Here is a 26,155-nt window from a genome sequence, read left to right as displayed (position 1 = left end):
AGTGCACCTTGTGCATCGTGCATTGGATCATGGAGTGACAGACACGTGTGATAACAAGCCACAGACTTCTGCAGTTCCCTGTCCCTTGGGGTTATTCCCTGTGGCTAGGCAGGGGCGAAGCTGGTGCAGTAGGTACACAACAAGGATATGCCTTTGCGATGGTGCGGCAAAGACAGGGACATGCATGTTTGCAGGGGTGACAAGATGAGAGTACTGGGTCATGTGGTGGAGACGGGATGTCTCTTCATGGTCAACAAGCTCTGTAGATTTCTCAGTGGCATTCACACTGGCTCAAGACCTGATTTGTTTACCTCACTTGCAGGATCACCTCTAGAAAAGAAATCTCTGGAAACCATGTTTCTACTTAAATGCCATAGGTATGGGTCCAGGGACTCCAAGGCTGGTGTGGTGGACTTCATCTAGTCCATCTGCCATGCAGTGGCCATGTGGCCCATCTGATATAGGCAGGGTGGCCTGGCAAGGATCCTTTCCAGAAGAGTTCTGACATTATTCGCCGCGAGGGCAGGTGGTATTCAGAGAGAGTCTGACCTTGAACCAACACTACAGATGTGCCGTATCATATCATATCATACTGTATTGTATCGTATTGTATCATATCATTGCTCTACCTCAGACTCCAGCTGCTGCAGCCTGGACAGCTCAGGTTTGGTGTAAATACAGCCCTTCAACCCAAATGTACTGCCTAAACCTTGAGAAAAGTACACGCATTCCCAGCTGGAGACCTGATCCTCTGGTCCAGCCCATGGCCGTGGCTCCAACTATCTCTTAGATCATGAGGACCCATCCCAAGGCATTTCTTTACTCTTAGGGTTGCATTTCCTGCTAGGCTGTACTCCCTAGCAGAGCCACTGAGTCTCAGGCACGCAGAGCAGTCGCCCACTGCCTTGTCCAGCTCTGATTTTCCCTGCACATCTTCTGGCAGTACACAGGACCACGCACCAGTCACACAGACACACACGTGCCACACAGCCACACAGACACACACGTGCCACACAGCCCACAGTGTTTCTGCTCTCGAGTGAAACATGTGTTCTGCAAGCAAACAAAGAAAGAAGGACTGATCTTAAAAAAAAAAAAAAAAAGGAAAAAACCACGCAAAGGGGAAAAAGGAAAGGGAAGATTTTTTTTCTTACAGTCAGTTGTGATTTCGTAGGGGGAGTTGAGGCGCGCGTCTCCGCAGGGTGAAGTGCTCACATACAGATGGAATAGGATGTTCTCCCGCAGCCTGTAGCCTCCCTCTTTTAATCGCACGAAGATTGATCGCTCCCAGTCTTCTCGCCGTTTGCTATGATCACAAAAGAGGTTCCAGGTCATTTGTTACACACCAAATCAGAAACATTACTGCTCTTTCTCTCTCTCTCTGTTTTTCTCCCTCTCCTTGTTTGTTTTTATTAGCACCTGGCATCATATATTTTGCCTAGTGACAATAAGAGAAAAACAATAAACTTGTCCAAGTGAAGTAATGTGTGAAGAGGGTCAAAACTGTCAAAGTGCTTTTGGCTTGCCTACCTCTAATATATTATAATGATAAAATGTGTGGATTTTTGAAGGGTAACTCTCCTTCCTCACATGCACGAATGCATAAACACATTGATTTTAAGGAGGTTCTGATGCATGAAGAAAGGAAAAGTTCTCTTAGGCTCTCATGTGAACAAATCAGCTCTACTCATCACAGTGCCTAGGCACGTGTTTAAATCCCATTAACATCGCTACAACCAAGATGTGTGTTTATATGCTCCACTGAAAAGGGCCTCTAATGAAGCACCCAGATTTTATGACCCCTGCCAACCCTCGCTACTCCCCAGGTGTTGCTTTTCTTCCCCATTCAACCAGAACCACCTGTGAGTGCTCCATCTAAGCCAGCAACGTCTTCGTGGTCACTTGGCATTTTTGGAAACCAGAAGCCATCCTCAAAATTGAGGATGAAACTTGTACGAGCTTTTCTCTGCTGAGTTGAAAAAGATACCTATTAAGACAAAGCTTTTATCTTTGCAGTGGTTCAGCAGCTAGATGGGGACACAGCGCACATATTCCATTAGCAACAGCTGCCCGGGAGGCCAAACCCTCCCAGTCCTGCCGTTTGCGGCAATAGCTCACATTAAGGTTATGCTGCTGCCCGGTTCCTCAGATGATTTACATTTGGCAAGACATGGGTGATTTCTCTGACAGCTGCCTCTAATACATACATTTGGGTGATGGCAGTGATTATAATTTTGAAAGTGAGAATGTGATTAGTGAAATTACAATGAGGCTCCTTTCCCCGTGATGTCCTGGTGCTTCCCTCAAAAACTCAAGGGTCTTTTTGCAGGAATATCTCTGAACAGAACAGCACCTGCAGGTAATTATTTTCCTAGGAGGCACTTAATAAGCCCGAATCCTACCTGTTTAATTCACTATAGGACAGCCCATTAACCAAGGTGATTTCTGCTGGTTTCTCTGACTCTTGTTAGTGTAAACAGGGGTGCTTTCTAGTCAGTCTCGGAGCAAGTCCTTGGATGTGATCCCAGCTGCCTCTGCCTGTTTTCTCCGGTGCAGCCTCTGTGCTTTTGAAGCTGTTTGGCTGTCACTCTTCCATGGTTTGGGTGTTTTGTCATTTTTTGATGCTGGGATGTGTTTGCTGTCAGGAGGAATTTACAGGCACATTAGCTCGCCTGTCAGGGACAGGGAACCACAGTGGCTACTGAGCCAGGGCTGCCACATGCAGCTCCTTCATTTTCTCCTGGCTGTGGTGGAATTTCTCAACAGCACTAATTATATTATTGCCCTGATTCAAGCCTCTGAAATAATAAAATACCTGTAAGTCCTGCTGCTTGGACTTTAGAGCAATCGCAGTTAGTCTTAAATAATTCACTGCAAAATCAGCTGGGAGAACACAAAGCTGTGCAGCCCTAACGCCTGCTATTATCATGTTAAACCTCACCAGAGTGGGGGGGGCAGCTTGCAGTACTTAGAAACAGTTGCTATGTAGGGTTGGAGCAGTCATTCTTCGGGCTGGATTTCAGGAGTTCACAGTAATCAGCACCCATCCTGCTTTTACTGGTTATTGTTTTTCACTGATTAGCCTTGCTCTCTTCCCTCTCCCTAAGTACCAAGAAGGGTCTGCAGCCAGTGTGGCTGATGGGTTGGGTGATAGACAGCTGCTTTAAAAATAGATGGCAGGGCTGGAGGGCAAGGCAGCTTGACTCTTCCTCCAGGAGGCTGAGAACCTCTGTATCACATATGGTCCTAACCTGCCTTTGGGATGGTTTTCTGGGGGCTGAACTCAAACATGAGATTCATCCCTGCACAGTGGCTGAACAGGTTTAATAATGAAGCTCTGAGAATATTGTTATAAAAGAGTTTGAGATACAATACCATCTGCCATGGATTAGCAGAGTGTCTTGTGCATGGGATGCTTCGGGGATTTCAAAGCCCAGGGGGACTCAGGGACCTTGTAAAAATGGTCCAGGTGGAGCATGAGATGCACTTCTGCAAAGTCACTTTTCCCCAGGCACCACTATACTTCTGCCTTCCTTCTGGGGTAGTCGTTTTGAGCTGTGAGGGGGAAAATGAGTTTGCAGTAGCAATCTTTGCAACGCCACTTTGCACAGCCATACACACCCGCACAAAGCAACGAAGACAGAAGCCCACAGTGAGCCCACAAATGTCATTCATTCTGGGGGTGGCATTAAAGTGTCATTTCTGCATGCTGGCAGTGAGTGAAAGAGCAGAATCTGTCCCTAAACCTTTGCCTGTTATGAATTTCTGTGGGAGAGTTAGGATTTGAGCCTGAGTCAAGAGGAATATTTAAGAATGTGCTAAATTCTAATCTTGTGCTTAAGTTCATTATTTAGCATAACACATGCATATGTTTTGAGCTGACTTCAAGATGATTTAAGCATGTACTGATGGTTTAAGATATGTGAAGTGTTTTTCTGAAACAAGTCCTTGCCTTCTAAAAGAGAAGCAGAGGAGCTGTTTTGATCATGTAAACATATGTACGGGAGGTTTCTAGTACTACATGCTACATCATGGCATCCTAGAGAAACTAACTGCAGGCTTAAAAGGGAAGGACCTGTGTCCATTAAGAGGCTAGTAGGACAAAAACAACAAATAGTAGGTGGATAACAAGCAGCTGGCTTTCCTGGAAAAAACTTAACTGGACTGGATGAAGACTATTCCTTGCTTTTTATGTACAAAGTAAACAGTCGTTTGCATCTGACTTGCTGGAAGAACTCAGCTTCTGGTAAAATCATCCCTCTGGTGCCTGCAGGGCCACTACAGCAGCAAGACTGCTATGGTATTGGTTTATTTCAAGAGTAAGCTATTAGCTTTATTTTTCCTTAAAAAAGAAGAGTTGGATTTTCTTTTCTTCCCTATTGACCAGTTGGTATAAATAATCCTACTGAAATCCCTATGAATTTTACCGCCATCATTGCAAGAGATTCAGACTATGGTATTTGTTTACTTTTTGATGGTGATTTTTAGAAAAAGTTTCTCAAAAGGTCTTTCTTGTCCTTCTTTCACACATCAGAAAATTTATGTCTTACTTTTCATTTTTTTCATGAAAGTCTTGAGAACTGAAGGATTATAGTTGTCATAAAAATGAAATCTGGGAGGGGTAAGTCTGATTAAAAATCAGACTGGTTAGAAGCTGTCAGGTTTTAGTTGTGCTTTTAGCTTTTATTTAATTCAAGCTCTAGACAATGAATTGTTGAAAGAAAGTTTCCTTTTGAAGTATTTGTCACTTTTGCTTCTTAGAGAGGATAAAGTTCCCATTCTGGAACTGTCTTTCCCAAGAAAACTCAGGAAAGCCACACCTCTAACATTTAGCAATATGAAGAGAAGGAAAAAAAAATGTAATTTACATAATGCTGCAGCTTTGGCTTGTGGATGGGATTGTTCTACAATTTAAATATCTGAAGCAGTCACCCTATGCTGTCTTTATAGAAATGGAAATAAATTTGCCCCAGTACATGGTGATTCATCTCACCCACAACAGATACTGGAATAAGTCTGCTGAGTCCCACTCCAGAGATGCCCATCTCTCTCCAGTGGTGATAAAAGGAGCCTTGGGGATCTAGTTCACACTCGACTGACTAACTTTTAGACATCTCAAGTAAGGTGTCAAGAAGTAAATTCAACTCAGTGAATCTATCTCTTCTGGCCATTAATTCTCTACCCTGGCCCTCGTTTTCTCCAGCCTCCTTGTCCCTGCTCTTTGAAGCCTTCACGCTACACTCAGGCAAGTATGTATTTTACTTTCACTGAGGTCAATGGCAGCATTTGTAGATTCTAGAGAAGTTGTTCCTTTTCAAGGACAGTATCATATAGAAAGATAAGTCTTGTGTTGGAAACTCAAGTTTCCAACTTGTGTTGGATGAAGTTTGAAATCCAGCTGCAGAGATCAATATGAGCAGGTAGACTTGGTGGGAGGAATATTTTTGGAAAATAGGAAATACTTTCCACAGAACCAACTTGCCTGTTCCATAGGGAAGGATGGAAAATTTAAGCTCTTTGAGGCAAGAACCATGCTTTCATTCTTCTTCTGGTTTAGGGAATCATCTTTTTGGTCTCAGTTTATATATGACTTTGTACAACAGGTTCCTGGCCTGGGAGAGGACTTTAATTTGGACTAGGTTAATGCAAATGCATAACAATGCAGAAGCCACATTTCCCCCAAGCCTGAGGAGCTGGTGTGCAGGGAATCCTAGCGGAGCTGAGTTAACATGTCTGTCCTAAAACCCCTGTCCTTTTAGCTATGCAGTAGCACCATGTGATTTCTCTGCAAGTGGGAGTTGTCTCTTTTTCTAGAGAAAAAGGGGTAAATGTGACTTCAATGTACAGAAAATGTTTTTTAATTTCATTTTCTCACCATATGGCAAACCTCCCAATTATGGTGTAAAACTGAGTGTAGCAATAAATACGAGAATTAAGGAATATAACACACAGTTTTGCTTCCCTGTGGAATTTAAGAAAGCAAAATCTGATTTGACAATATCTCCAGCTCTGTCTTTCAAAGTTGCTTAGCCTTGACAATTTTGGTTGAGATTTTTATCATGTGTGCTGATCAGGGAAGCAGTGGTGTCTGCTCTTGGCTGAACAGAGAGTGATTTGAAGTTATTGTGAACAGAGCTTGTGCTGCACTGAGGATTCTCTTAACAAAAGACTGTTAACATTGATCCAAATGAAATAATAATATGACTGAACGTGTTAGGGAGGTGGATCGATACAATAGTTTCAGATACAGTTGTAGCACTTGTTTCCCAAGAGACCGTAGCACAAAGCAAGTACTAGGGCTGCTACACTGCTGAAAACATAATAATTTAATGTAAACTTGAAAGCAATGCAGATTGAAATAGAGAGAATATTGTTTTTGATTAAACCCTTCAAGGCTCTTGTCCCCCTTTGTTAGCCAAGCTCATCTACTCAATATACTCTCTTGCCTTCAACCCCAGCTGACGTGAAAATAACCATTATTCCTATTACTGTTGCTTCGGTGCAACAGTATCATAGGTGCTCACAAGAACACACAATCCTGCTCAGGTTAATCCTTGTGTCTGTGACCTGATGCAACACCTTCTGAAGTCAAAGGGAGTTTTTGCACTGAAGTTAATGGCCTTCAGATAAAGTTACATGAAAATGTAAGCAAGAACGGAGGGCAGAAGAATGATCTGTGGATAAGGGGGTTTTTGTTTGTTTTCTTTCCTTGCTTCATTCCTTGGTTCCTTCCATATAATAAATACCACCTCAGCTTCACTTCTACTCAGTTTTCATAGGATCATAGGATAATTCAGGCTGGAAAGGACCTCAACTCTCTATCCCAACCTCCTGCTCAGAGTAGTTTGCCAGGTCGCTCAGGGTTTTATCTGCTCAGGTTTTGAAAACCTGCAAGACAGAAGGGAGACTGCACAACCCTGCTGAGTGACCTGTTCTGCTGCTTGCCTATTCCCATTGGGATGGTTTGACCTAATATTCAGACTGAACTTCTCTTGTTTCAGTGTGTGCCTGTTCCTCATCTTCACCTTGGTAAAGATGCCAGCTCCTTGTATTGTTGACATATGTTCTGCTGGGTCTGTCATCGCATCTCCAGGCTGAGCAGTCCCAGTTCTCTCAGCCCCTCCACACAGGCCAGGTGCTCTGGCCCCTGAGCATCCAGGTGGCCTCTGCTGAACCTGCTTCAGATGGCTGATGTCCTTCCTGTATTAGGGGACCCAAAAGTGCACACGGTATTGTAGATGTGGTCTAATGAATGCTTAGTGGTGGGGGATGATCACATTCCTTGACTGACTCTTCATACAGCCTGGGATCCTATTGACCCTCTTTGCTGCCAGGCACACTACTGTCTCACGTTCAGCTTGCTGTTTGCCTACAAACCCTGTCCCTTTTCAGCAGAGCTGCTCCCCAACCAGTAAGGCTCCAGCCTATGTTGTTGCAGGTTATTCTCTCCTCCTTGGCATGAGACTTTCCATTTGTTTTTGTTGAATTTTCTGTCAAAATTTCTGCTGGCCCAGTCCTCCAGCCTGTCTGGATGGCAGCCCAGCCCTCAAGCACATTGACTGGACTTCCCCACAGTTTGGTGTCCTGTGCAAAGCTTATAAGCAAGTACTACATAGCCTTTGCCAGATTGTTGATAGTCATGATTAGCGAGGTCCCAGGATAGACCTCTGCAATACCCCGCTTGTTACCAGCTTCCAGGCAATGTACGACCCATTAACCTTTTAAATGGTAACAAGGTGGGTTTGGCTGAAGACAGGAACAATAATTCCTCTGTAATGACTCTACATGCTATAACATTTTAAAACATCATAAAGGAGGAGTGAGTGATAGCATCTTGCACTTTGGCACAAAGTTTACTGTACTGTTAACACTCATTGGTTCTCTAGTGAGTCAATGAAGGCATTAATGATCAATAAATCAATTCCTAGAGATATTTCACTATCAGCAAGGAAGACAGAAAAATGGCTGCTGTGAGCAAAATGACCCCCTTCCAGTCTCTGGCCAGTAAATGATGCTAATAAGCCTGCACGTAAAGATTTGTACAAAGTCATCAGGCTTCATAAAACCCAACTTTATGAGTCATATCTAATAGCTACTGAAAGAAAATCAGCTGAAGTAAAGGAGCTCATGACCCAACACTCTAGACTATCTAACTCTCTCATTTTTTCTGTGCAGTGTATTGGTCCTTCATCAGCCAAAGACTCAGAAATAACAACAGAAAGAACAAATAGTTCAAATGTCTGGAGGATGGTTCTGTTCCACTGAAGGTCGTATAACATTCCCCAAGCATCAACAGAATTCATTTACCTTAAGTGTAGCTCCAGCTGTGAGTAAAGGAAGTGAACAAATGCCCTTCTTGCCACAATTTCTGCATGGCAGTCGTTCACTGCAAGCCCTTGGTCATTAATGTATTCCCCACTTATACATTTGGTACCCGATGACAGCACAATAACCTGAGCTTGCCTGATGTCCAAACCTGTAAGAAGAAAAACAAAAGACTTGTGAAATTGATGATGGTGAGTACGATATCATAGTTTTAAAGATCTCGCAGCCCACACTTTGATGTGGCAGTCCAGACAGCCCTAGTGGGTTGCTTGTAAAGGTGATGATATGGCCTTTGGAATATCCAGATGTCACATCTCTGTGTTATTAGAATAATAAGAGCTCTATTTCAGTCTTGCTGCTAATTCCAAGATAAAAGCTTGCCACGAAGTTTACTTGTTAAATCAATAACTACATCATAGGAGAGCACATGCTGTAGGGAGGTAATAAAGGTCTCCTGCAGTGCTGATAAATGGCCAGGTTTTTATGAGCTGTTGAAGACATTTTCTGGCGGGAACATACACTCCCTGTAATGTTAGGTTTCATTGCTGTTGCACTATAAGTACTAAATAAAATGCAAGTAACACTTCTGGAGCTGCTCTTTAAAAATCTCAGAGAACAAACAGATCTGACTTTCAGTCCAGTTTCCTTTTCATTTCTTCAAAAGCAGCTACGTTGGTGCCTTTTCCACTGTGGTCCCAGGGACAAAGCATTCATCACTGAGACCAGCTTTGTTCCTCCATTGCCTCTCCACATAATGGTGATGGCAATTGAAAGATATGCCCTTCTTGGGCCAGATAGACACTTTCTAGGATTAAAATCCTGATTTCTTTGAAGTCAGTGGCAAAATACTTACAGACTTCAGCAGGGCCTGGGTTTCATTCTAAAATGTAGCTCATTCAGCTTTGTGCACAATTTCAAGGAAGAGTTAAGAATGAGCTGAGCCCAAACTGAAATAATTTATTGAACAGCACATTTCAGGATGCATGTCTCTGAATACCAAAGAACAAAGGAGCAGCTCTTGAGAAAAAGTGCTTCTCTGGCTGATGGGTGTTTCCTCTAGATGTGACAAAGTTACCTAAGAGTATTGGACTGTGTTTGACAGCTGTACCCAATGACTGTGTGTAGGCAAACACATGCACAGTATAGCAAGTCAGGCTGCTGAGGCTGGCATGGTTGTGCCCATGTAGTGTCACCTGAGATGCCCTCGGTGTCCTGCCTAACCTCTGGCTGCTGCTCCAGGGAAGTGGGGGTGTCCAGGAGGTTCTGCACCCTCCCCACTCATCTCACGTGGAAATCCCTAAAGTGACTCAGTGGAAACGGATGCCCATGTTTAAGCAACTGAATCAAGTGCTCAAAGTCTGACGAGTCAGTGATGAAGACAGGCCTGAGGCCGCGAGTACCCATAGGGGGAATGGAAACAATCTCTCCACGGGCCATGGTGATTCTGTTTCTATGATGTTACTTTAGCTGTAGAAAAGCTTTAGGAATTATTTTATAAAGTCAGTAATATTATTTTTTTCCTATGATGAAGCCTATTGAGTGGCAGAAAAAACCAAAATTAGCAGAGATTTTTTGGTTTGGAAGCACCATGGTTGGGGCCATGTTCTCTCATAAGATCCATTGGTGTGATACGAGAAAACAGCTGAGTGGAGACGGAAACTATATTTTAAACATAAAGGGCTGGTGCTGCCAGTGATGTCCCAATTAGTAAACAGGACCAATAATAATTCATAATCTCCACACAGCACTGGGACTAGTAGTGGATGACATGCTATAGCACTGTTGCCATGCTTAATATATATAATAGCAAACAATACCAAAATTATCTCATGCCTATATCAATATGACAGCTACATCAGTAATCCAACAGGTTTAGTAGTATTGTGGCATTGCAGCATTGTGACATTTGTAGGAGAGGTATAAGTATTGTGAAAAATTCAATTAATCACACCTGACCCCCTGGTTGTGCCAGTCTCATCCAGAAGTTGTTATAGGTAACAGTGACAAAGTACACATCACTGTGTGCCTGCGCCGGACGTTTAGTCTCTATTTGTTACTGTAAATCTAGCCCTAAAAAAGTGTTAGGGAGTATTTATTCAAAAAAAAAAAAAAGAAGAGCTGGCAATCTAGAAAACCTGAGAAATGAAGATGGGAGCACATGGGAGAATGCAGTGGAGAAATGCAATTATAAAGCATTTGTGTTTATTCCAGTTTTATTACTAGATAAAAAGTTAAGGTGGACAAATGGCTCCTTCTCTACAAAGAAAGATGTTTATACTCTGTACATTAGAATTGCTTTGATGTCACTTTGCTTTAGGGTCACTGCTTTCATGAGAAAAATAATAGGTATCTTAGATCAGACACATGTCCATCTAATTAACTGTGTCTTTCACAGGGACTAACACCAAACGTTTCATGAGGCACTGCCTGCAACAGAGGTGCTTGAATCCCACTCAGCATCTCAAAAAGCAGTGTATACTTTCCTGAACAGTATATAGTATTTTCCTTTGTTGGAAGGTCCATGATAAGAATCAGTCATTTTTTAGTTCTATTTTATTTATTTACCAGTGTAGACAGAGTCTTATTTTCCTCAGCACAGAAGTACACCAGGAGGCAATTCCTTTGTTCAGAAACTCATGAGCCTCTCTGCCTGCACCTCAGGACCTCCACCAATACTCCTTTTCAGGGCAGTGAGACCGACTGCTTCCTTCTCCTTACATTAGCATACCCCTAATACCCCATCTTCCCCTTCACCTTGCAATCAAAGCACCAGGCTCTGCAAATACAGAGCAAACCATGTGGGGAAGCCATCCGTCTCTCCTGCTCTCCAGGACCTTACTCACCCCTCCCAATCAGTCCAGTGCACAGTGTGATGCCTTTTATTATTTCAAACATTTTATCCATAAATAAGCTTAAATCTTTCTCTCTTCTAGTATGAGTGTAAGATGACAAATGCACTCAGGATTTTCTGTGAGGTCTGGATTTATTCACAAATGAAACACAAAGGCACCCAACACCTATTGATTCAGCAATACTATGAATCCCTCTGATGTTGTTTGCTATCACAATGTATACCCGCACAGTAATAGCAAGTGTGCTTGGGGTGTTCATTTTTGGGTGAATTAACTCCATATGTTGACTTTCAGTGATATGGGGCCCCAGCAGCCTGGGGTGTCTGCCAGTCCTGGCAAGGTGCATGTGTTTGCGGAACATCACTTAGATGTTGCCTGTGGCTGGAGGCAATGGTTTCCAAGAATTTGCAGAACCAGTCTGAGTGTTAAACATAAAAAATCTCCACGTATTTAGCATTTGCAATGACAGAAAATAATCCATGTTCCTCCATGCTCAGAAATACCCAAGAGTTATGTCTCACTACTATGGCACTCAGAAACACAGGTGTACATGACTTATGCATTAGCTCTGAAATATTTACACCTCACAGGGGAGCCAAATGAGGAAAGGGATCTGCGACCAATGTAGCACCATTTAATGCTGCATGTGAGGGCACCCAGCATGATGAGAAATACTTCCAACCACCCGACAGTTGCTCAATGTGTTCAGGAGCATATATGCTAATGCATTGTCCTCTTGCATGTCTTGTTTTGTACACACATAGCGTTGGAGGTTTGCCCCTTGCGAAATGCTTGATATTATTTCCAGTGAACACAAGAGGAATTTGTCTCTGAGAATAAGACACATGATGCCTAGTTGACGAAGGCAAATTTTAACATTGACTGATCACGTTGGCATTTTAGGCAGCATTTCCAACTCTCGAGCCAAGATGCTTGCTGCAGTGATTCAGAATTAATAGGCACTTCTGTACATTTGTCTGTTTTGCATAAAAAACAATTACTAACTCTTGTTATTAATGTTTACTTCCTATTTTATTTTGCCTGCAGAATACTTCAAATTTCTCAAGTGATTTCTATTTACGAATGTCAAGCTACTTCCTAAACATTGATTAATTTAACCTCAGACGTGTGGCAGATCTAGACCGAGCACACCATCAAGTTGCGCCTAGGAATGCAATAGCGTTGGGTAATGCAAAATCCTAAACTAGCACTAACCTGGTACCACCAGCCATATGCCACCTTCCCTGCTTAGGGCTGTACAGCAGGGTATGATCCTAGATGAGAATTGCTCTTGGCAAGACCCATGTTCTTACTGAGGGGAGCCAATCTCAGATGAAAGACCCAGGGATCGAACTGTGTTCAGGTCATTTGGCAAACAAGAAGAAATGGGCTACTTTATTACGACCTTAACTCCTGACCCACTGATTGTCAGAGTTCATGAGGCATTTCTTTCCCTCGCCGCCTTCTGAGAAGCAATGTTTGAGGAGACATTAGGTTAAAAGTAACTAGTGAACGATTTATAACAGGCACCTGCATTAGGTTTCTATTATTTGCCTAAAGACTCCTAATAGTTTTCAATTTGAAAAGGAAATGGAGCAGAGGAAAGGAAATTGGGGAGCTGTGTCAGCATACTGGCTGGGTCCTGGCTAACGCCGTGTTGATGGGGACAGCCGGGAGAGCGGGAAGGGAATTTGTCACGTCTTATTTTCAAAAATTCTGCCAATTAATTAGTTGCACTACAGAACAAAAATGTACCCATAAATGGCACACCGCCTTTGATCACAGATTCAGTCTGATGATCTGGTGAGGTAAATGAGTCCTTCTGGTGCTCTGCTGGAAAGCCTGAGCCCCTCCTCGGGGTCCAATAGGCAGGGTCTCCTCTCACAGCCAGGCAGGGGGGACCTCGACCCCACTAATGTTCTTTTTTTGTGTGTCAGTGATAGTCCAGACTAGTTCAGTCACATCATAGCTGAGCCATCGAAAGGAAAATGGATTTTATTATAAGCCACTTTCAGTTTGCTGACACCAGCAGTGGGATTCGTTTCAGCTGTTCTGGATAACTAGAGTTTAGATGTCTGTAGCTGAGCCAATTGCTGTAGACTCTCTTTATAGTCAAAGGAGAAGAACCCTCCTGGGAGGTGATTCATCTGGCCTGTTTTAGACACTTGCTTTTGGATAGTCTGCATTACACCTCAGTATTGGCAGCTTCTCTTCATGAACTCTGAAGACCTGTAGACAGCCAGCAGAAGCATAGCTTTCTACCCTGTAGACAGAGGCTTGTATAAGATTTCTTGTTACAAGTAACCAAATACCATGTGCGAATCAAAACTCGCAAAATCATAAGATGTCAAGCAGAACAAATCTAGTGCCTTTTAAAATTTTTTTCCTGATGTTTAAACTTTTTGAGGTAATTTTTTCAGTTTTTTCCCCACAACAATTAAGGATAATTGTTTGTATTAATGTATTCATGGATGGTCATATTGCCTTGAGCTGGGCTATTACACACATAAAGCAAAAAATGCTGTCTTCCCTACACGATCTCCCAGAACATCAGTCCTGCAGCCATGGAGCTTGCAATAGAAATGATTCAGAAAGTTGCTGACAGAAGAGACAGTAAGCAAGAAAAAATATGAAGGTTTGCTCAGGAAATAAGTTGGATATGGAGAACTGGCTGACATCTTACGGTCTACAGTTATGAGCTGTGCTTTTAAGTCAGTCATGGCCATAAACACAAACTGTCTATACCCATCTGCTTTGAGACACAGCTCTACCAATAAAACCAGAGAGTTTTGGCTCGTCTAATCAATGTTTCTACTGACTTTAATAGAGTTACTCTCACTTCTAGTGTGCTGTGAGCATTAAGACCTTCCATAATACAGAATTTGTAGAACTGCATATTTATGTGTTGGAAAAGGAAAATCAAAATCACTAGGTAATTGCAAGAGGTCTTGACTGTTACGTGCAATCAGAAAACTGAATCACACTGGCTGCATATCGGAGAACTTCTGTGAAATTCAGTGAGCTTAATTCACATTGAACAGGATGGAGTTTGCAACTGCTAATGCCAGCATACAACTGGGATCACACTTTGGCTTCTCAGCAGCTGGCGCAACACGTAGAGAAGCACCTCAGTATGCAAGCGTCTATTTCGCTGCATGTTTTAGACCCTGCTAGCGGTAATGAAATCTACTTTTTCAACATGACACTGTGAAGACATCTCATTGCTTAGAATATATTCATTTTAAATTAGAAAAAAATCATCAGAAAAACCCCACCTCTTTTATTGGGTTGGAGACAGCTGACACAAAATCCTATGCGGTAAAAAGGAAAGCCAGAAGTAATGATAGTATAACATCAACCCTTGTGAATAATTCATGGGGTGCAATTTCACGTTATTTTAAATGGTGTTGCTTCTTTCTCTGATAAGCAATAATTTTATGCTCTTTCTTTACCTTTTTTAACAAATCAGTCAAAAGGATTTTCTATTGTTATCTGCAAAAAAAAGTGTATTTGGAATACTTTTCAAGGCAGCTTAATAGAGCTCTGATCACAGAGAAGGGTTTTTTTTTTAATACTCTCTACTCGTAGCTGAATAAGTTCAGGTTTCTATTTCAGGTTTGTTTAAGGAAGGAAAATTTCTTAATGCTACATAGCACTGACAAATCCAGCATTATTTTCTGTTATCTTCTTCCCTGGCAGCTCTACCACATCCTTAGAATGGCTTTAATTTTGTAATAAGAGACAGTCAAGACATGAGAGGGCAATGGGGCTGGAAAAGCTGCCTGTGGGAACATGCTGTGGGCACAGTCCTGCACCCCGCTGTCCCAAGGCAGGTCCCCGAGCCCGTGCAGAGCCCTGCGGGGGACTTCACTGACAGGCTGCAGGCTGTGCTTGCCAGCCCGGGAGTGGGCAAAGTCCCACGCAAAATACTTCTGCAAAAGAGGTGAAGAGCTCTTCTCCCCGTCCCCTCCCTCAAAAAAAAGCAGAAAAAGGACACGTTTCTCTGAAAAGGAGTTGAAACCATTGTCCCTGTTTGCACAGGGGTAGGTCTATGGTTAGCCGTAAGGGATGTGTTTACCCAGGTCCATCAGCCCATTTGCCCTTGGTGATGCATCTTGTAACTTGGTGATGCATCTACAACCCCCTCTTTTCTGAGGTTTCAAGAGGAGTGAAATCAAGATGCATGTGCGAGGAGGGAGCTGAGGATCGAGTGACCTGGGTGTGTGGCATGGTGTACCCTACCCTTCAGTTTCAATGCAGAATATGCACTCGTGACACAGGGAGCTCTGCTGTCCCCAGCTCTGCGTGGAGAACAAAACTACACTCATGACTCCAAAAAAAAAAGTGAATATGTAGCCATAAGAGAAGAATTGTGTACAGCAGGCATGATTAACAATATGCATATAGCTATTAACAGTATGCATTTATCTGCCAGCCACAAAGACTCTGCTGCAGCTCATTTTTTTCTCTCCATTTTCTGCTGTACCTGTGGTGGTGATTGTGATCATTTTAGTGACAAACGGGAGCCTGGGTCTTCAGTGAGCACCTTGGCTGTGTCCCATAGCTCGCAACTGGGTATCCTGAGGAGCAGCCCTGAGGCGGATGGGAGTGGCTGGTGTGAAGAAGTGGCTGACCAAAAAACTGGGGAGGAAGCAGCATGTTAAGGGCTTATGAAATGTAATAGCAGAAGTCTGAACAAAAGGCAAATACATAGCTAGCAAATATTAGGAATAAAGAAGTTGCTAGCAGGGAGGTTAAAGATATTTAGGGGTATAAATGGAACATGGTCTTCGAAATGCTGGAGTTGCACAGGGATTTCTTTTCCTGACGTCGAACTGTGGGTTATGTGAAAGTGAATATATTGTATTTCTATGGAAAGAGAGAGTGTAGAGGGAGCCTCTGAGAGCCTCGTATTTTATTCCTTTATTAATGTGTTGGGTAATCCTGCCTCTGACTGCTCTGCCTAGGGAAGGCTATTCTCTGCAGTGCTCTCCACCTTCATCAGTGAACGAGCAGGGGCAGAGGCACAGTCCTCTCTACCTTGATCTCTGATCCCTTTGTGCAGGGTGTTGTCTGACAGTGGACATGGCTCTCCTTTCACAGCCAGGCACAATAAGCTTCCCCCAATATCACATGGTGTTTCTTTGTGAACAAATTCCAAATTCAGTTCCTCCAGAAGAAAAATCCCTCTCCGACACAAGACAGTTGTGAACTGCTTGATCACATCATCAGATGCCTGAAAAAGGCCTCTTGCACTAATCCATTTTGTGAAATGTTTCTATGTAGGTCTTTCCAGTAAGTCTCATTCACAGGGAGGGTTTCCCAGCCCAGAAAGAATGGAGAGGAGGTTGCCAAAGTGGAGGTGAGTCAGAAAACAAGGGGGGGGACTGAAGCTGAAGGCTGCAGAGGAGAGTGACCGATAGGACCTCTTGTCTGATAGGACAAGAGGACACAGCCTCAAGCTTCGCCAGGGGAGGTTCAGGTTGGACATTAGGAAAAATTTCTGTTCAGAAAGGGTTATTAGACATTGGAATGAGCTGCCCAGGGAGGTGGTGGAGTCACCATCTCTGGATGTGTTTAAGAAAAGACTGGACATGGCACTTAGTGCCATGGTCTAGTTGACAGGGTGGTGTCAGGGCAATGATTGGACTCGATGATCCCTGAGGTTTCTTCCAACCTGTTTGATTCTGATTCTGATTCTGACCGAGCAGGAAAGAGTGCAAAAATTAAATATGTAAACCTTTGGTAAGCAACACCTATGAAAGTGGTATAAGTGCCTCTGAGTATCTGAAGGGTGCAAACCCCAAGGAGAGAGATAGGTACTAAATTTAGAGCAGTAGAACTGAGGACCTGGGATGAAATCACAGAAATTAAAAGTCAGGCTGAATAACTGGTGAGAATTATTAACAATGAGATCCGTTAAGACTAGAATGTTTTCCCAAGGTAGTGTTGAAAGCCCCATTGCTAATTGACTCATTTAAATCTAGTCTGGAAAAAGCACTTGGGAATGCACCACGGGGAACAATCTTGTGCTTGCAGGGAAATGAACTGGATGACTTAGTGGTCTTTCCCAGTTCTAATTTCTATGGTCCATTTCTCTCCTCCCCTTAGCGGATGGAAAGGATGAAATCCCATCAGCTTTGTTTCTGAGGAGTGTGGAAGGAGACAGTGCTGTACTTGCAAGTGCCCCTTCCCTTCCCTTCCCTTCCCTTCCCTTCCCTTCCCTTCCCTTCCCTTCCCTTCCCTTCCCTTCCCTTCCCTTCCCTTCCCTTCCCTTCCCTTCCCTTCCCTTCCCTTCCCTTCCCTTCCCTTCCCTTCCCTTCCCTTCCCTTCCCTTCCCTTCCCTTCCCTTCCCCTCCCCAATGTGGGGTTTGGAAATCTGGAAGGAGAGGAGGGTCAGTCACCCCAGGCCTCTGCATACTTTATCCCCATACCAAATCTACAAGGATTTTTTTTTAAACCTAAATTGATAGTGGCAGAATCAATGCTATTTGAGGGTCCTTTCCTTTCATGTGAGTTTGAACACTGTTTTACTCCTCAGGAACAGAGCTGTGTAGGGCATACAGCTAATTCCTAATTTTAAAACAGGACTGAACTGCACTTTCTCTGCCAGGTCCTGGATGCAGATATCTGTGTTCCCCTAATAAATGCTGTGCCACTGATTTCTGAGCATTACGTAAATTGACAGTCTTATACGCTAGCGAGATCCTTAATTGCAGTGAGAAAGGATGAAAACCTGAATGTGGATTTTGGCAGATAAGTACAGGAGGAACTTATTCTCAATTTTTTTTCTTAAGTGTACTGGCATTTAAAAAGTCATCCTATGCATTTTACTAGGTCAGTAAAGTAAAAGCAGCAGTTCATGTCACTAAGCCTTTATTCACCCCAGAAACTTCTGTTTTTAGGATGAGATGCACTGCTTGTATTGAGATTGGGACAATTTCCAATTTGGCTTTTCACAGAGCAGAATGGAAGTCTGAACTTTCCAGCTCCTTGCTTCACACACTTAGGGATGGAAACGGAAGTGCCTATTTTTCATTTCCATGTTTTATTTTAATTATTATACCCATCCTTGTGGCCAGTGCCATTATATGTGACAAAAAGCCACGGTCTCACCTGCATCCAGGTTTTGAGAGGTGTCAGTTACTACTTCAGTCAGAAATATTCTTTTAACAGCAAGAGCCAGAAGCTAAGTCCAGAGACAGTAAATGGTCTGGGATAAAAAGCTCAGTGTCTCAGAAGATCTAGCTGCTCTGAAATGGAAATCACAACAACCAGCAGGCACAGTGACGAAGAAGATGTTTGCTGCTGGAGCTGCCCAGAAAGCACCAGTGAGGAATGCGGGAGACACCTACAGCTTGTGCAGCAGGTGGAAAACGGGGGCTCAATTCCCTTCCTCGTCTGGGTCATTCTCCCATGGGAGTGCTTAGAACTGCTGTTATGAGGGATGTTTTCCCCTGTTCTTGCTGAACCTGTGCTATCAAAGAGCTAAGAGGACAGAGTGAGGTTAGACATAAACAGCAAGGAGAGGCTGTGCAACGTGCTGGTTGGGGTGCTCACCTCCAAAGGTGAAGCCCTGGTTCTGTACTTATTCCCAGCTGGTGCATGCATGTTATCTGATTTCTGTTTAATATAAAATATATAATTCATCATGGAGAGATGACCTTGAACCTGTTTTTCCCAACTCCACGCAAGTACAGCAGGCTACAGGTCTGTGTCCCATCTCATATCTTCTAAGTAACGTATCTTGAACTATTTTATGTTCCTTAGCACTGATTTAACAGAAGAGATGAAGAAACATCCAAAGTCACTCTTGTAGGGGGAGTGCTTGCAGTGGCATGCCTAAGCCCATGTTTTAAAAGAAGTGATGAACCTGTTGGAGTCACAGTTTTAACTGCAAAACCTCAGACTGCCCTTTGAGAGGGAATTTGGAAACAGATTTCTGTTGGGCTGCAGCGATCCTACTCTGCCCATTATAGGTCCACATTACAAAATCCAGAAATAGAATTGCAGCTGTGTAAAAAGGATGGTCTTATGGAGTTCAAAGTTATTTAGAGAGAATCTGAAGATTATTGGTTTAAGGTTTATAACCAGAGGAAAACAGATTCCTGAGAGTGACATATATGTTTTCTAACTACATATCTATTTATGTATTTTAAAATACTTTGAGAAAACCTGTCATCTGGTGGTGATGTGCCAACCTGGGCACATGTTAAGAAGTGGAAAATGTTTCCAAGAACATCAAATGACTTTGGGCCACCTCCTTAAGAGCATCAGGCAGCAGAAGCTGGAGAGACCTCATGAGGTTTTCCAAAAGCATGTCCGCAGTTTGGGCACCCAATTTCCATCTTGGGAATCTAAGTCTCATTGAAACCCTGAGTCTCACTAGGGCCAAGCTTTTAGCATCCATCTAACTATGCAAATGGGACCTGAGAGCCTAAATTACTCTTATGAGTCTCATCTTGAAGGGATCTGCTCTGGGCATTAATCTCTACATTACTCACAGTTCCTCTAACTGATTTGGCTACTTGAGTCCCACCTGGGATGGAGCAGATTGATACTCTACATAGGGCCTGAACTTTCTACTGTATTTTACTACTTTACAACTTTCCTATTTAAACTAAGAATCAGAAATCAATTGGCCATCAATATTCCTGATTGCACTTAGATGTCAGGCTTTATGAGTCCTCGTATGACTGTAAAGATCCACGGAGACACATTGTCAAATTTACTTTTTTCTGTTATTCCACTTAGCAATGATTAAGATCTGTTCCATGAGATACGGATGATAATTTCCCATCTTTTATCACGGCATGAAATTGCTATTTAGGGCTCTTTTGTCCAGTTCATCTTTATTTAATACAAGATAACTGAGAAGACCTCCTAGTTTGCTTTTAACATCAAAATTATTGTCAGCCTAAAAAAAAAAAAATAGAAAAGAGAAAATTGAAGTGAGAAATCAACTCATAACCTTTTTCTATGCATGCCATGCTCCTATGAAAAGGACTGAACTTTCTTAATGCTTCATTTTTAACAGAAAGCATGACAAAAAGTTCCTATCAGTATTTAAACTGCTAAGATTTGTCAAACACAAATGGGAAAACAGTGTTTAAATAGTCTCATTTTGTCCGTAATGATTATGGGAGTTTTTTTTCACAAAAAGGACCTCAGCAATAATAGATCATCTCTGCACTGACTGACAGGAATTCTTTACTGCATCCAGTGATTTCAGGTAGAGCACAAATGTATGCCCACATCTGTTCAGAGCTGGCAAAGGCAAACTCTGTCTGTGGTGTAAATAAACAGTGTGAATGCTGCCTGCCTTTAGATCGCAGCAGCTCACAGCTCCACCTCCCACCTCACACTGCCCTGGGCTGGGGCTGCCTGTCTCCCAGCTCTGGGGGACGGGCAGCACTGTCTGCACTCTCTCCTCGATTACCCATGCACTGGTAAAGCTGGCTGCCCTGCCCGATGACCCGTGGTGGGACCATGCTCTTCACCGAGTCCTGCAAGAACTGCTTCTTGCCAGCGGCTCCTTGGCCTCCTGTCACCCGATAATCTGTGACTCTGTGTGTCAGGGATGGACGTATGTGAGAGTGCTGTGGTTTCACATTTGTTGGCCTGTGTTAGAAAATATTAGCTTGGTTGCCCTTGATTTTTTCCAACTATATCAGCTGGCCTAATAATAATAATAATAACAATAACAACAACAATAAAAATGATTTCTCCCTGCAAACTTCTCAATAAAAAGGTACAGCAGGGTCAAAATAAGATGTCCAAGTTGCACCTGAGAGACAGAGGCACATAGGAAGAGGGGGAGTTGCTAGGTTACCTTAATCTGTGGCAGCAAGAAACATTACGTCCAGCTATTGTTGTTGCACACCCTGAAATGAAATATTGGTTGGTCCTGGCCAACAGCCAGACACCCACCCAGCCTCTTGCTCACTTCCCCTCTCCTGTGGGATTGGGAGAAAACAGAAGGAAGGCAAGAAGACTTGTGGATTGAGATAATGATAGTTTATGGCAAGACAAATGCCATAAACCCGAATGTCTCCCTCTTGTCTTTATTTCCCCAAACATTTACTGCTGAGCACAATGTTACATGGTATGCAATATGCCCTTCATCAGCTGAGGACAACTGTCCTGGCTATGTGCCCTCCCAGCCTGTTGCCCACACCCAGACTACTCACTGGGGATGGGAGTGGGAGAGTGAGAGGAAGTCTTGACACTTTGCAAGGACTGTTCAACAATAGCCAAGACATTGGTGCTATAAATCAACAGCGTTTTAGCCACAAATACAAAACACTATGAGGAAAGTTAACTCCATGCGCTATATGCCTGGATATGCATGTTCTGGGGTGATGGTTTGTGTTTGACATGATGTTATCTGGACTGTCTCTTCCACAGGTGGACTGATGTTCTCAGTTTAGCATATGTGAACCCATCATATCTTCAGAGAAGTCAGGAGAACTACTGTGGGTAGTCAGTATGCAATAAAACTTAGGTTCCCATAGTAATACTATGCTACAATAGCAGGTATACTTACTGCGCTACTTGAAGATATTCTGTGGGAATATGGCTTGCTTTACATGGAAGATTTGAATGCAATGTCTTACTTGTTAAACAATTTTTCCTAGATTCAATCGAACAATTTTTGATAGAGCAATCTTTTCTGAATGTGTTTCAACAAAATTAGAATGTGTCAGAGGATTGGAAGATTTCAAATACGTTTTAACTGGAGAACTGTTAAATAATTTACTTCAACCTTTCCATCTTTTGAAATGTTTAGTTCAGGATCTGCTATGTTAGTGTTTGAATTATTATTATATTCAATTATTATATTACATCAGAAAGCATCATGTCAGCTGGTATCCAGTGTGAGAATTTGCTCCTACCTAGGCACATTTTTTCAGGTTTATCTTGATGTCTACTAATCAAATGTTTCGTAAACTCACTTTCAGAAAATGCATCGAGATTTTAACTTTTCATCACAATTCAGAGCAAAGCATATCTAAATACATTGGACTGCCTGTTTTTCTGACTAGCAATTTATTACTGCGGAACATTCACAGTCAGTCAATAACATCATTTTCTACATTTTTTTCACTCTCCGACTTTGGAATTTGCCCTGGGTGCTACAGCATAAGTCAATTACAGTGCCCACATGTAACTCTCTCTGGTTTCCCTGGGAAACTGTAAAGGCAGAAAAAAATGTCAGAGTTCAGGAAAAGAAAACCAATCCAGCACACTTCTGTTTCGTCTGTAGAGATTTTGTATTATCTTAACAGCAGTTATCACAGAATCACATTGTGCTTTATACCAGCTTTGTCTGAAAAACGTACAAGCACAGATAAATCTGTTTCTAGTCGGGATGACATTAAATTGAAATGAAGTAAAAACAAATTAATTTTTGTATGTTATGGGTGTGTATGGTACCAAATGCAACAAGATATTACCAGGTTTGGTTTTGTTGATGTCGTTAGTAAATTGTTTGCAGAGATCTAAGGGATTTTCTGCCAAATTCTGTGTTAAAAACACAGGAAATTAGTACTTATTTGAGGGTTTGATGTGGAAAGCCTGTCTGTGCCATCTTTGAACAGAGTGTGTCAAGCTCCTTCCTACCTCTGGGAATGATGGTGGGGAACAGACCACAAATCTACAACTTCAGTACAGAAAATAATGACACAAATGGCAAATAATTTGTCTTGCCATGGTTGGCAGACATTCTTGTGCTGGAAAGAACTCAAATCTTCCCTGAAAATGTACCAAGATAAGGCTGTTTCTAGGTTTGCATCTTCTGTTGAATCACTTCATGTCTGTGAGATTCTTTTCTAGGCTCCACAAAACCAGTAAGATATTGACAATTGGATGGCTGACAGATTGAAGGAATTCATTAAAGGGAATTCAGAATTAAAAAAGAAGCCTTGAGGGAAACGGTTTGTGAACATAAGTAAAATGTACTTTGCCTTAATGCTGACTAAGATGGAATATGAAATACAAATATGTAAAATCCCACTAAGGGCATGGGACTCATAAAAAAACCCAGCTGGAGGACACTTTCACCCCTTCCCGAAAGAAGAGACAGAGACAGCCCCAACTGCCCAGCCAGGCTAGCAGGGGTCTGGATGTGCCCCTTCCCTCCCCTAGCACTGCACACCATCAGCAGCCACAATTTTGGAAGTTATGGCTCCTTTAGGTGACTTGTCTTCCCATATGGTGTGGGGTTTTAAACTGCTTCTTTGGTCATATAGCAATGAGACTGCATTGGCTCCATCGTGCTTTTTAAAGCAGGTCTAGGCCTGAGCTAAAGGAGGCAGGGACTGTACCTTGGCAAGGTAGAATGGGATGAAATTCTTGCAGGCAAAATACACACAGTGTAAGAAAACTGAACAGGCACACTGAGCTGGGTACAGCTTTTCCTCAAAAAGTGGTTAAAGCAACAATTCTTTGCTCTTGTAAGTCAGCTTCTTATAAAAAGCTTATTTAAACATTCTTCCTTGTGGTTATCCTGCTTGGAAAGACCTCCTCTAAATAAACTACAGCACTTTGTTTAAATCTTATGAGTGCCACAGTCAAGAATTCTGACTACGACAAGGCAGCTGGTATGCTGGGTCTGGTGTGCATCTTTCACATCCCAAAGTCAATCACATTCTCCGTTTTATTTTTCTTGGTACTGAATATATCTTCTGTGGTCTATAGGACTTATAAACCATGTTTTGTGTTTGTATAACACTGTGTCTGTGCATCACTTAAAAAATGGAAAACTATTCCATTATTCCAGATCCTAAAGGAATATAAAAAATAACCAACCAAAGCACATTAAGCAGAATGATAACAGATTTAGCTGAGGAGCAGTTCAGTATCAAACAGAGGTCTAAAAGACTTTTAGGTCAACTTCTCTAATTCCAATTTCAGGAGAGGATTGCTTACTCTTTTCACATCAGAAAGGAGGAGAATAAGTTACTCTGCCCAGAACTTTTCGCCGTGTTTAGGTTCTGTGATTGGAAAAGATCCAGCAGACCATCCTGTCTCTGCCCTGCTGCCTTGCAATATTCACAACTGTCCCTATTGAATCTAGCTAATGCAATTGTTGAAAGGAAGGAGTAAGACAAGCCTGGATGAATTATACACGCCTTTCCCCTCTGAGCTTATCCTCCCATGTCTAAACTCAATCCACTGTTCCACACGTCTGAGTGAGAATGAAGTTTATGGCAGCATCTCCACTGCTGACATCCTCATAAACACTGAGGTGCCCCAACTGAGGTACACTCGCAAAGAAAGACTGTCTATGCAACAGTTTCATCAAAGGGCTAAAGATTTCTGTATAGTATGTGTCCATCAGTTAAGTCTTAACAGGAGTAAATATCAAATTTTGGCCCTGCTGATAAGCATAAGTATTTCCCATGGTTAGAGCAGAGCAGAATTAAAACTACACATGCTCTGGGTTTGTTTCTTTTGATTGGAGAGGAAATGGGCTGAGATTTGCTTTCGTTGTCAGTCTAAAACAAGATCTGTGGTAGCCTTGCACAACAAGAACTTGGTGTTTACAGATCTAAAAAAGCAATTCATAAATAATACAACTTTTTATTGATAACTAAAAAAACCCCATCTATTAGGAAATGCAAAATCAGACAGGTCTGCATTTTGTCCTGTAAACAAAGCAACGTAGGGACATATTTATGAATAAACCTTTACCTCTGTTGCCAATATTTTTTGTATGAACTTACTTGAGGTGTAAATATTTAATGCTTCTTTTCTCTGCATTACTATTTATTTTTCTGTGTGGGAGTAAAGGCATCCTTCAATACTGTGGACCAGGTAAATAATGTATTACTTAGTCACGAAAAATGTCAGACGAAAATAAATGAGAGGATATCTTACCTTTGGTCATCACAATGCCTGCAAGAGTTTTGTGGCGTGCATGCATGGAAGTGAAATTGTCTGTCAGCTCCTGGAACTTCTGTGCAACCATTTGGTATATGGAGTCGGCAAAATCCTGAAAGACACAGTCAGAAAGAATTTTTTCATTTCTTTGATTGAGGAACCCGGGCATTTCTGCAGATTAGTCACCTGCTGTCAACTGCTGAGAGATCCCTTTTAGCATTAGACGCCACCTACCTGAGCAAAGATAAAAGGAGTATCTCTCTATTGACTACCCACATCCCCCTCAGAAACGGCCAAATTAACTGAATTAAAGCTAAGACCTGTATTGGCTAGGATTAGTGGCAAAGTGAGAAGATTTCAAGGTTGACTTTTTTCCAGCCTTGTACTTGTTGATCCAGGATCAGTTTACAGGAAATCTGTTGGTCCTTAAAGCATTTTATTGTAGTGAGCTGAAGAGGTGAATGTGTGTCCCATCAAACAACTTATTTCCATGAGCCCACTGAAAATTTCCATTAGCTCACTGAAACCTGACAGATGAGTTAAGGCCTGAGTTATAGGTAAGGACCACCTATTTCTGCATTCAAGGTGAGTTTTTAATGACACAATGCTACTGAGGTAAAATGACCAACTCAGGAATCTGGGCTATGTTTAACGCTGTCAGAGGAGTACCGTGGTCTGTCTTGATTCCACTTTGACAGCCATTGCAAAGAAGGGAAGGGAAACCTCTGCTTGCACATCCTACCAAAGATGCTGCTTGCACGAGTTCACCGGTGTGCAGTGGTGCTGAGGGACTGGTCTGCCAGGTCTCCTCCTGAGCAGGGCAGCTTTCATGAAAGGTCAAATTTTCCTGTGAACTGGGTTGTAGAGACTGTGTGGTCTGAACCCTCAGGTCTCAGTGAGTCCAGTCACAAGGGAGACCCTTGGGAAGCCAGTTACTGAAGCCAAGCAGGGTAAAAGGTCTAAAAAGTGAATTCTGCACACTGTGTATGGATGAATGTGAACCTAAACCAGCTCTGGTGCTCCTGAGAACACCACTACATGGACCATTTCCCTGCTGCAATGTTTAGTATATTTTCATTTACTTAATCTCTGCG

The 26,155-nt window shown here is 42.5% G+C and overlaps 1 protein-coding gene across 1 annotated transcript in view; it reads right to left on the bottom strand.

Moving 5' to 3' along the window:
• Positions 1-26,155, bottom strand: part of ADARB2 (adenosine deaminase RNA specific B2 (inactive)) — a 119,527-nt gene that overhangs the window by 37,654 nt on the left and 55,718 nt on the right. Inside the window, exons 3-5 of the mRNA XM_068405250.1 lie at positions 25,059-25,173; positions 8,308-8,476; positions 1,155-1,306 (exon numbers count right to left, since the gene is read on the bottom strand). Of these exons, the coding sequence (XP_068261351.1) occupies positions 1,155-1,306; positions 8,308-8,476; positions 25,059-25,173 (436 nt within the window). The remainder of the gene's footprint in view (positions 1-1,154; positions 1,307-8,307; positions 8,477-25,058; positions 25,174-26,155) is intronic.

This window comes from Nyctibius grandis, chromosome 7 (assembly GCF_013368605.1).
Source record: "Nyctibius grandis isolate bNycGra1 chromosome 7, bNycGra1.pri, whole genome shotgun sequence".
Taxonomy (NCBI): domain Eukaryota; kingdom Metazoa; phylum Chordata; class Aves; order Nyctibiiformes; family Nyctibiidae; genus Nyctibius; species Nyctibius grandis.
The sequence above is the reverse complement of the archived record's forward strand: the minus strand, read 5'-3'. Positions and strand labels throughout refer to the sequence as shown.